Genomic DNA, 12,500 nt, shown 5'->3' on the forward strand with positions numbered 1-12,500 from the left:
GAAGTGAACAAATAAAAAATGTTGTGCAATCTGCAAGTCTCTTCAGCTTTTAAAATGATGTAGAAACGACACCGATTTGGTCCCGCCCACCAGCCAGCTCTTCTGTCAATCACTAGCTACGTATCAGGTGTGTGTTTGCTGCCTTGTACGACGTCATTCGCGAGTTAGCGTCATTTCACACAGAAGAAACAGGATGTTTCTACTAAATTGTGTCCTACATTATGAAAAGGAAAGAAAACAGTTTCTGCTGTAGTGAACTTCACACACTCACACAGCCAGGGAAAAGTGTCGACCGCCATCTTCCATATACACGTGCTCACGTGTGACCAGCATTGCTCTGAGGAGAACATGTAGCACCATTCCTCTCACCCAGAGAGCATGGACAGTTTTTTCTTCTCAGGGCTTCCAGGCATGGACGGTATAGCATAGTCAGCATCAGTTTTCTGTGTGGGTGATACCTGTAGCACAATGTACATGTTCTACAACCCCATTATCTACACTTTAAAGGGCTTAGGATCAAGTATGCATAAGAGAATTGTTCTCAAAATCAAACGAATATCGATTTTGCAACTTGTAGCTTAAGAGCTCTGACTCAAAATGTCTTGTGTTTTTTCAGAAAGGGAAGAGAAAGCCATATCGAGTTCCAGTTCTGCCAGCAACGAACACCGCTCTGAGGCTACAGCAGGTACAGGCTCACCATGGCTGGACAGTCGAGGACCTGTATATCATGATCCATATCACGTATCATAGAAAAGTCTTCCAAGTATTGCGGTACGATCATTTAGTCACATCGCCCAGCCTTAGCTTCAAGTCCTTTGTGCTGCTACCTGTAGTATCTGTATGTATTATTTATGTAGCGTCGTCTATGCACTCTACACGCCTCTCTGCAGAAGAAGATTGAAGTAGCTAGACGGAGTAAACAGCCAGGTAAACATTTGCACACAAGTGAACATGAACCGAATATAGGACACAAACAACATCCAGGCGTCAACACTGGCGAGAAGCCGCTAGCAGGGTGTTTTTTTTGAGGCTTGTGTCCTCATACATAGTGTGCGTGTGTGCATACAGGTAATTCCTCTGTATATTGACCGAAATAAAAAGAGGAAGTGAATCATGATTTTTAATTTCCAGAAAACCCTGATGTGTCTTATGATAAGCAGCGAATTATTCACCCTAGTAATGTGAGATATTTGCTGAATTTGATTTGCTCTGTGTTGTGCTCTAGCTGGAAAAATCTCACACAATCTCTCTCTCTCTCTCTCTCTCTCTCTCTCTGTGTGTGTGTGTGTGTGTGCCTTTGTTTTGTGGATTATCACCAATTAATCACCCTCTCTGCCAGGTGTGTGTGTGTGTGTGTGAGAGAGGGAGAGAGATGAATGAAGTGTCTGAAGACGTCTGATGAAAAAAGCTTTCGATTAGCAGACTTCACTTTCTCTCTGTAGCCTTGACATGCTTTCGGCTCGGACTGCAATTTTTTGTCCTCTCGAAAACTCGAACCTTGTGTGTGTGTGTTACCTCAGATCTACTGTCACCAGGGCCTATTTACAGAGTTGAGAGATCGTTAGCTGCTTTGCGAACATTATTACACTGCCACCAAGTGAGGTTCCTGTTGATTAGTTGACAGTTGCAATAGACAAGATACAAATACCATTGAAAATGAAGTTGAGAAAATAGACAGCAGGAGACAGATGACTACACACACACACACACACACACACACAAATTAATTGCCAGGAAGTCTAAGGTAATTTAAATTGCAAATGGGCACTGACTTGTTTCCTAACTTGAGCGATTAATATTTTATTGTTTTACTGAGTGAAAATGCCATCAGTGCTTTTTCCCCTTTTTTATAAGCTCCAAATAGGACACGAATGTGAGCGAGATGCTTGATGGCTCTCTAATAGTGAAAAGTTAAAGTTTTGTCCAAGTTTTAATTAAACTAGATATCCGAATATAAAGGTATGCAAATAAAATGTCGGGTTACTCAGTGATCCTTTACTTTGCCTCTCAAAACTTCAGTGTTGACCTTTCCTTTCTCTTTCTGCTGTTAGATTTTATTTTATTTTTTCGTTCTTCATTCCTCATCCCCTCTGTGTTACTTACTGCAATTTCTGTCCTTGTCCTTCTTTCACTGCTTAATCATCCCTTCCCCATTAATGCTCCTCTCACCGTCTCTTCCTCCTCTGTTGATCACCCCCTCTCCTGTTTTATCTTCTTTTCTCAAACATGTTCTGTAAGTTCCTACCGGGCCATGATCTATCCGTTCAGTAGGACGCTAATTAAAAGGGAAAAAAAGGCGCAGTAGGTGTCCTGCCGGTCTGCTTGCTTGGAGGAGGAGGGACCCGCAAGTTGACGGGAAGAAGGCGGTAGAGAACGAGGGAACCGGAAAGGAAAGGAACGAGGTGGATTCAGGGTTTAAGAGGATTGCATTCGTGTTTTGCGTGGTCTTGAGGTTCCTGCTTGAATTGGTTCATGACAGCACTGGTAATTGGGTATGGGTGGGTTTTTTTTTTTTGCAGTTAGACTGGAAGATCAGAAGGAAAGTGTAAAATCTTTAAAACATCAGAATTACTTTTAGATAACTGTTACGGTTACTGTTCGAGGGTTTAGTGCAGTTGTACTGGAGAAGTAAATAATAAATGGTTTATTTATCTTTGCTGCACTGGACTAATGCAGGTCAATGCTTAGCACCTATACTTGTGAATATGTAGTGTGACCTAATCTCTCTCTCTCTCTCTCTCTCTCTCTCTCTCTCTCTCTCTCTCTCTCTTGCAGGTCCTGTAGCTGAGACAGTTCTCTCGGTGTCCCATCACTGTTCTTCGAGACCTCTGTACCCCAGTGTGTACTCACTACTATCAGCAGCTGAGGTGTTGCAGCTTGACACTTGTGAGAGAGTGTGAAGAAGTCCTCTCACTCAGAGAGAGTGTGTGTGTGTGTGTGTGTGTGTGTGTGTGTGTGGGTCTGTCATCTGCTGGTAGGTGTCGTGCCCCTCATCACCCCACACACTCAAAGCTGGCGATGTCCAGGGTCCCGAGTCCGCCCCCTCCCGCTGAGATGACCAGCGGCCCTGTGGCTGAGAGCTGGTGTTACACACAGGTGAGTGAGTTTGTCTCTCCAAACAATCCACCAGTCATTTATCAGTCTGTCCACCTATCTATTCATCCACCCATTTCTTTGTCCACTTTTTTATCCTTCCATCCATCCATGCATCCTTCCATCCATCCATTCATTCATACATCCATGCATCCTTCCATCCATCCATTTATTCACACATCCATGCATCCTTCCATCCATCCATTTATTCACACATCCATGCATCCTTCCATCCATTTACTCACACATCCATGCATCCTTCCTTCCATCCATTTTATTCACACATCCATGCGGCCTTCCATCCATCCATTCATTCACACATCCATGCATGCATCTATCCATCCATCTATTTATTCACAGATTCATGCATCCTTCCTTCCATCCATTTATTCACACATCCATGCATCCTTTCATTCATCAATTCATTCAGACATCCATGCATCCTTCCTTTCATTCATTCTATTAGTGGATCTGTCCAACTGTCCTTCCATTTGCTTACCATTTTCCATCCACCCCCACATCCAACCACAGAAGCTATCTCATCCGCCCTAATTTAAAGGGATTTCACAGCCCTAATATTCACCTGTGGTTGATTAGCTCTGCATAGCTTTTCATATACACATCATACACCAGCCTCACGCAGGAGATCTAAGAAACCTGTACACCACCACATCCCTTTTCCTGTTCAAACCGCTTTTTTTTTTTTTTTTTTTTTTTTTTACCCCCTCTCTCTTTCTCTTCCTCCTGTTTGTTTCTATGGAGATGAAAGACAGTTTGGATGTGGCTGTGTTTTTTTGAAGTCCTGCCCACCATTTACTTATCTCTGAAAAGAAATACATGTATAGATGTGTGTGTGTGTGTGTGTCTGTGTGTGTTATTCAGATCAAAGTAGTGAAGTTTTCCTACATGTGGACCATCAACAACTTCAGCTTCTGTCGGGAGGAGATGGGTGAGGTGATCAAAAGCTCCACCTTTTCATCGGGAGCAAACGACAAACTCAAATGGTAAGGAACGATTGGACATGTAGTTTTTATTTATTAATCCGGGTTTTAAGTGGACTATGTGGCTTGTTTTCATTATAAACTTTACATTTTACACTAAATAAATGTAGGAGCATTATTCTTATTGTACATGCTTTAAAGCAAATCTGGGAAGTTCATTGATTGTTGATTAGAGAGCAGGTAGCTAATGGTTTAATGTTGTCCCCTCGTCCAGGTGTTTGCGGGTGAATCCGAAAGGCTTGGATGAGGAGAGTAAAGACTACTTGTCCCTCTACTTGCTCCTGGTTTCCTGTCCCAAGAGCGAAGTGCGTGCGAAGTTCAAGTTCTCCATCCTCAACGCTAAGGGCGAGGAGACCAAAGCCATGGGTGAGTCTGCGCATGAAAGATCGTAGCTGTACTGAATATCTGGTTTGAGAAGACCAGTGGTGGCTCAACAGTTACAGCTGTTGGTTACTTATTAGTGTTGGGGGATTCAAGCCTCAGCGCTGCCAAGCTGCCACAGTTGGACCCCTGAGCAAGGTCCTTAACCCTCTCTGCTGCAGACGTGCTGTATCGTGGCTAACCCTGAGCTCTGACCCCCACTTCCTAACAAGCTAGGATATGCAAAGAAAAGAATTTCTCTGTGTGGTATATGTGAAAAAGGCTGCTTCCTTTTCTTCAGCTGCTTTGAAGCCCTCGGTTAGCTTGCTAACTAGCTCACATGGACTTTCACTGTTAAAGGTGCTTCTGGGAAAATTGGTATCCTTTCCTCCCTTTTATATACATCTGAGGAACTTTCATCATTTAAGTCCAAATTTTTGTTTGTGAGAGTTTGTGTGTGTGTGTGTGCACAAGTGTCTGGCTGTGTGTGTGTGTGAGTGAGTATGAGTGAGTGAGTCTGTGTGTGTGAGTGAGTCAGTGTGTGTTTGTGTACGTGTGAGACTGTGTGAGTGAGTGAGTCTGTGTGTGTGTGTATGTGTGAGACTGTGTGTGAGTCTGTGTGTGAGTCTGTGTGTGTGTCTGACTGTCTGTGCACAAGTATTTGTGTGCGAGTATGTGTGTGCACGAGTATCTGTATGTGTGCACGAGTATCTGTATGTGTGCACGAGTATCTGTGTGTGTGTATGTGCACTAGTCTGTGTGTGCGCTCACAAAGCCTGTGTGTGTGTGCATGAGAGTCTGTGTAGTATTAGAGTATTAGTGCTTGCTTAGCCTGAGAGCTCACATCACTAGAAGTTTGCAGAATATCTGAATGTCCTGATTTGTAACATTCTCATTAGGAATGCTTGATGCTGTAGTTATTAACCACATACACACTAGTGGGAACGTCTTCTACTAGAAAGGATTTAATGGAGCTTGGAGAGCTGTGTGGCAAAACAAAATCTCCAGATCTTGCTCACAAATCTCCTTTAAACATCAGACTAATTCTATAATCAGATGTTTTAAGTCTGCAGGCAGAAAATGCTTTAAATCCACAGGGATCCCGACTTTATTGACTGGCACATTATTGATCAGGTTTAAACTCTCAACATTTTTGGAAATAGAATACCAGATTGGGTAAAGGAAAGTAACCACTGGGAGCAGTTCTAACTTTAATGATAGGCTTTCATTTGTCTAGCGAGTAAACTTGCACTAATCACGATGAGCCTCAGTGCTCCTGTGTATGGGGAAGTGATTAGAAAAAAAAAAGAAAGAAGAAGGAATGCCTCCCTGACCTCCTGACGGTGATGGGAAGTGGAGGTGTGAGCTTTAGTCACCGGCTCGTCTTTCTGAAGCACGCCGAGAGAAAAGACTGAAAGGCTGATGAGAGGTCGAAAAACCTCGTATTTCATTTGCCAAATTCTTTCATTTTCTCCACTTTAATGGGCGTCCCTCCTCCATCCCGCCGTCTCGCCCTCCTCTGTTCTCTCCATCCCTGACAGTCTTCAGAGCTCCCGCGGGAGATGTGGGGACCCGCAGAGCCCCTCGCTGGAGAAAATGAAGCCCCTGACTGCTCTGTTGGGAGCGTTTTTAAAAGGAGGACGGAGGGCGCGCGAGAGAAAAAAATGGCAGCAGAAATTGCTCTATCGGTTCTGGATCATTTAGAATCCAATTTAATCCTGGCCTCATCGTGAAGGGGCGGGGGTGGAGGGAGAGAGGAGAGAGAGCGCGAGCAAGCGAGGGGCGAAAAGGGAGAGAAATAAAAACAAAGTAAAGTGCTTTAATTAAGAGGGCTGCGAGTCAGCAGAGGCACACTACATTACGATTGCTGTTTATGGAGCCTGTCTGAGTCGTGTGGGTGTGTGTTTAGGCTCGGAGCGTGATAATAGGAGAGGGTGGATGGAACGGAAACTCTCAGCTCCATTTTTGTAACATTTTCTCTCGATTACACCACATCATAAATGGACAGAGGGACTAGTGGTTAAGTGCTGAGTAAGAGAGTGGAATCAGGGACTTGTATCATTACACATCCATTTGCACATTAGGGTTTTTCTTTTTTCTTCCCCTCTTTCTAAAGGCGATGCTGCCACTGACTGCATCCACATCATTACAGTCTCTACCGGCTAGTAAATCGCTGAGCTGACTGATGAATGAGTGGCTGCGGTAGAGCTCGTTTGTGCTCGGGGTTGATGAAGCGGTCGGAGACTTAACTGGAGGATGGATCGGTTTTGCTAGAGGGCTGGATGTATTTAGAGGCCTAGTATGTGTATCGATCGTGTCAGGTGGTTATTCAGCTGAACCTGTTATAGCCTTGCTGTGTGGTTTATTACCTATCTGTCCTGATAAAGCAATAAAGCAAGCAGCTCGGTGCTTTAGCATGAATATTTACACACACACACACACACACAGGGTTATTCAAGTCATGCCTTGCTGTGTGAAGCGCTCACATCTTATCAACAGTATAAAAGATTTCCTTCCATAAAAAGTCTTGGATTGTAAAGTGATGAAATATATAATTCTATTTTGTCCTTTTTTTATAGATACTAATAACAGAGAGCTGAGTAGCAGCTGATACCTGATACTGACATCTGCCTGCTTTCTACAGACTTCTCTTACCAAGAAATTGCAGTGTAATGCTAACATTTTTATTTTTTTATTTTATTTTATTCGCCACTTCAATTTTACCTAACTTTTTTTTTTTTTTGAGTCGCACAAATCCATCCTTTTCTCCTTTTTTTTAATTTTTTTTTATTTTCATAATATTTATTTATGTGTGTGCTCTTAAATGGTTTTACCGTTCAGGAAGGAAGTGGCAGGATTATTGATGTTTCTGATGCCACTCCTCACAGTTTACAAGAGATATTATGAGCAGATTTTTTTTATCGTGAGCTGTCTACTTTAGTTCACGATGTGCGTGAGGGATCTCATGTTCAGGAAGAGGCAATGGGAGAAAACATGACGAGCAAAAGAAACTGTGACAACTGAACGTTTCTCTGAAATTTCTCTCATAACCCACTCTCAGAAGAAGTGAACTGGGGAAACGTTCAGAAGTTACGATGTACGATTTAGACCGAAACAGGATAGTAGTAGTGTTTATAAATAATTCCCCACCACTTTGCACACTCTTTTTAGTGCGCAGTGTACATTTTGGAATGAATCCCATGAGGCATTGTACTGTAAATGTTGTGGAGCCTGAGGCGTGCTTTTACTTTCTGAATGAACATCTTTCCAGCATCAGAAACTCATGAGTTATAGAGACTGTCAGATAAACTGACCACTGAGGTGCATGAAGTCACGTGTTCTCCCAGTGGTGTAACACCTCCTAGAAATAGGAGGTAACTTTAAGAGGATCACACTCTCACCTTCTATCCATTGTAGACTATTAAACTGTTGGATTAATAGACTGTTATAATGCTTTTAGCCTAGTTGTGATACCGACCAGGCATAACATTATGACCACCTGCCTAATATTGGTGTCGGTCCCCTTTTTGCTGCCAAAACAGCCCTGACCCGTCATGCACTGTGTGGTCTGACACCTTTCTATCAGAACCAGCGTTAACCTCTTCAGCAATCTGAGCAACAGTGGCTCGTCTGTTGGATCGGATCACACAGGCCAGCCTTCGCTCCCCACGTGCATCAATGAGCCTTGGCCGCCCATGACCCTGTCGCCAGTTCACCACTGTTTTTTCCTTGGAACACTGTTGATAGATACTGACCACTGCAGACCGGGAACACCCCAAAAGGGCTGCAGTTTTAGAGATGCTCTGATCCAGTGGTCTAGCCATCACAATCTGGCCCTTGTCAAACTCGCTCAAATCATTACGCTCACCCAATTTCCCTGCTTCTAACACATCAACTTTGAGGACAAAATGTCCACTTGCTGCCTAATATATCCCACCCACTAACAGGTGCCATGATGAGGAGATAATCAATGTTACTCACTTCATCTCCTCATCTCTCAGTGGTCATAATGTTATGCCTGATCGGTGCATTTGTCTGGCAGTTGTGTCCTCTGGGAATCCTTATACTCCTTTAATATATGAAGAGGAAGCAGCCTATATCACGTATACATTACAGTAGGGTAGGGGAGTAACGTTACATTCCGGTCATGATTCGATTTGTTTCACAAAACCTGGCTTGATTCAGTTTGTTTCTCCAGATGTTTCGAACAAAATTAAAATGATGGAAAAAATATGACTCCTTTTTAATTAGAAACAATGCAGGAAATGGCAAAAGATACATGATAAGCAGCGTAGCAGCACTTGAGGCATCATTTTAATCAGAAAGAGAGCTCCAGAGTGGGCTGAAATGCCCGGGTGCTGCTGCTACTTCCGTCTCAGGCACTGTAGAGTACAGCGGCATGGAGCGAACATCTGTAAAGATTTATTTATTTTTTTACCTTTATACCATAGTTATAGCCAAATAAATGTCTCTCATTTTGCTCCAGAGCTAGTGGACAGCATGCTCTAAATACATTTGGGCTTCATTGGGAGCTCTTGTGTTCAAACGGTGCATCTGCATTACATACGTGATTTCCACAATCACACTTGCCACAATGGATCATTGCACCCTTACAGTACGGTGAATGTTGCTTCTTCGCATATTCCAGCTCGTTGCGAAGGTTGGGTCAGACTGCAGGGTCAGCCATGATATGGCACTTCTCAAGCAGATGGGGTTAAGGGCTTCGCTCAAGGACCCAACTGTGACAGCTCGATGCCGCTGAGACTTGAACCTCCGACCTTCTAATCAGTAACCCACAGCCTTTTACTACTGATGATGTATAATTTAATAATGCACAGCAATATTTTATTACACTGGCTACTTCTTTTTAACCTCGGTAGTTTAAAGACCAAAAAATAATAATATGGGCCTCAGCTGCACACTGCTAATATTACTTGCTGGCTGGACTCATACATTTGTGCATCCTTGGAGAATTTCAGTCTGTTCCTATGATGGCACTTACAGAATGGAAGCCATGCTATAGCAAATGAACCGACATTGTAACATATCATATCACGTCTGATATAGTTATATAGGGACATGCAGGATCTATGTTATTGAAATAATTCTTTACAATGGTGTTCAGCTGTAAAACATTACAGAATACATTTCAAAGCTGGATGTGGATCATCTACAAGAGTGGAAAATCTCACTCTTCAGTGGAGTTTTGGTGAGCCTGTGCCCACCGTAGCCTCAGATGCCTGCTCCTGGCTGACACGAGTGGAAAGTAATGTGGTTGAGATGGTAGTTGTGTAATCGGAGCCCTCATATCTTTTAAGGCTATGCATCAAATCTTTGGAAGGATTTCTTTGGTTCTGTAAACAATTTTGGACTAGCTGCAGATAAAAATTGGCCACATTTAATCCACATTTGGCTTTATCATGATGACTGGACTTCTCCTTCTCTCTTCTGTTCCTGTTTGCTCTTTTAAACGGCCATGGCAGAGCGCAGGATTTTTCATGCATCCAGGGCTCGGCTGCTGGGTTTGGCACGCCTAGGCTCCGGCTTTGTTTCAGGGGTTGGAAGCCGTTTCCTGGTTTGGCTGGTTTGTTCACGGTGGCATTCTGCCACACTTCCTTTAACCTCTCAGCCCAATGCCTCTACACACAGCCAAAACATGACTGCTGGCAAGGAATGCCTTTTATTTCCAGCCATTTATAGAACTATGCAGATGGACTGCAATGGAAAATATCATTAGTGAAGATTAATGTATGTTAAAGTGAGCTTGATTTTTGTGCTCCTAAGACTTATTATTATTTTTTTTTAACCGAATTATTTTCCCAGAGAGTGTGAATACAGAGATCAGTGTTAAACGGTAGAGCGAGTGTTTTCATCACACTGAGCACTCTAATAATGTTCTGATGCTTTTTGGGAAACCAGCCTGCGGTGTGCAGTTTGTGGAAAATGATCATTCCTGATTTCCTGACTTCCAAGCCTGACACGAACAGAGTTACCGAGCTTGTGCTGTTCAGCATTGGACTACGACTGCAGCAATCACAAGTGATGAAAAATTATCACGGTGGATTTTTATATTCAACCAGGGCTGTCGAGGTGTCGTGATTTCACAGTTAGTCACGGTGTATGATCCGACGCTTGCCTTTCTTAAAATACCGATCGCAAGATGCAGGAAAATTTAACTCTTTCTACCAATACACTGGAGTTCCATCGAAATGTAATCAGGACGCTGTTGACTTTCAGTGTTTTTACCTCAGAAGATGATGCCTTCACATCTGAAAAGTTTATGAAGAAGCACTTGAGGCATCTTGGAGAGCAGAAATGGGTTTTTGGAGTATTTTGAAGACATTTATGTGGGGGAAAAATCTTTACCTACTGTCAAGTATGGATTGACGCCGATATTACATTTCATGGATGTATCTTTTCTAGTATAGTAGTAAAATATGCAGCCATTGACCAGTTCAGTGTGTCTGGTTTAGCTAGTTAAGGTTAGAAAGCATTGATAAGACAACATGAGATTTACACTTTAAATAGAGCTAGAGAGAGCCTTAGAAATCCGTAAAGTTCAAATTTCCAGGCCCAGGACTGGACCTTAAAGTCTTCCCAAACTGTGAAACAAGGTCCTGCCAGTGTTTTAATCAGGAGACAGTGTGTAGGAGACGTTATTCGCTCCCAGCTGCTCTTCAGCACATCGGCCCTGTCAAGCCTCTAACAAGTGTATGACAATTTTGTGCGCTGTCGTATCGAGTGCCTGGCCAATAGAGAGATTTACGCTCGGGTTCATAGAGTCAGAATTATCAGCAAATGTTTATTGTATTAGGGTTGTATTGATGTCTCTCGAGAGGACGTCGATATCCACGAGCATTTGTGCTGACACTTCACTACAGAGGCAGCTGTTGAATCAAGATGAGATTGTGTTTCTTTTGCTTTACAAGTATATTATAATGATCTCTTGCTCTTTCATGTCCTCCCTCTTTCCATCTCGCTCTCATTTCATGCTAATGAAAAGGGATTGGTGTCAGAATCACCTTATTGGCTAATACACACTCACTCGGTATTTCTCTCACACGGGCTAGGTCTGCTGTTGAAGCCCCTTTGACCTGTTGACTTTTTGAATTGCACATGTGCGACCTTTTGACGTTTGAGTGGAAATCTTTTCCTCCCCTCCATCACTGTTCCAGTTCAGTGGCCTGTGAGACCGCAAAGCCCAGAGATGGGACCTGAATATGGATGCTTTAACACAGGGCACCTTCCACATCTCGACTTCCTGCTTTCACTGCTCTCAGTCTTTAATGCTGATTTATGCTGCTATCCGAAATGAATTTTCAAAAAGCATTTATTGATTTGTATGAATGTATGATTCTGTGCTGTTGAGTTTGATTAAGAGCAAAGCGACTTCAAATGACAAGCTTGTAATGTAATGGCTGAGTAATCTATACGTCTCTGACTCCACCATATCCTGGCATATCCTTCGACTTTTATGTCAAAGCTACATTATATAGCTACGACTATTTGGACACCTGTCCATCAGCGTCTTTTTTTTTTTTTTTTTGAAAAGCCATGGGTATCGATATGAAGTTGGTTTCTCTTTTGATACCAGATCAGCCTCCAGTCTTCTGGGAAGGCTTTGTGGAGTGTGTCTATTGGGATTTGTGATCATTCAGTCACTAGAGCATTAGTGAGGTTAGGCACTGATATTGGGTGTTGAGGCCTGCCACATAGTCAGTTCATCCTAATGGTGTGCAGTGAGGTTGAGGTCAGGGATCTGTGCAGGACACTTCCTATACTGCAGCCTCGGCAATCCATTTCTTCATAAACATCACTTTCTGCACAGGGCATCGTCATACTGGAGCATGTTTGTGCCTCTGAGGTTCAGTATAGGAACGCTGTAATTTAAGACATTGTGTGCTTATAACATATTGAAGAAGAAATAGGAATATGCTCCGGTCTCAATAAACTTTTGACCATATTGTGTATGGGAATGTAGTTAAGGTGTTGGATTACTGACCGGAAGGTTGTGAGTTCAAATCCTAGGTCCACCAAGATGCTACA

At 42.9% G+C, this 12,500-nt stretch overlaps 1 protein-coding gene across 9 annotated transcripts in view; it reads left to right on the forward strand.

Annotated features, from left to right (window-relative positions):
- spop (speckle type BTB/POZ protein) overlaps positions 1–12,500 on the forward strand; it is a 108,431-nt gene that overhangs the window by 52,606 nt on the left and 43,325 nt on the right. For 2 of the 9 annotated variants that reach the window (XM_058412343.1, XM_058412377.1), the window contains exons 3-6: positions 617–771; positions 2,776–3,096; positions 3,976–4,097; positions 4,309–4,460. In XM_058412343.1, the coding sequence (XP_058268326.1) occupies positions 3,019–3,096; positions 3,976–4,097; positions 4,309–4,460 (352 nt within the window). In that variant the 5' untranslated portion in view covers positions 617–771; positions 2,776–3,018. The remainder of the gene's footprint in view (positions 1–616; positions 772–2,775; positions 3,097–3,975; positions 4,098–4,308; positions 4,461–12,500) is intronic. The other 7 variants (XM_058412369.1, XM_058412352.1, XM_058412386.1 and 4 more) reach the window with 7 other exon arrangements.

The sequence above is a fragment of the Hemibagrus wyckioides genome, linkage group LG02 (genome assembly GCF_019097595.1).
Source record: "Hemibagrus wyckioides isolate EC202008001 linkage group LG02, SWU_Hwy_1.0, whole genome shotgun sequence".
NCBI lineage: Eukaryota > Metazoa > Chordata > Actinopteri > Siluriformes > Bagridae > Hemibagrus > Hemibagrus wyckioides.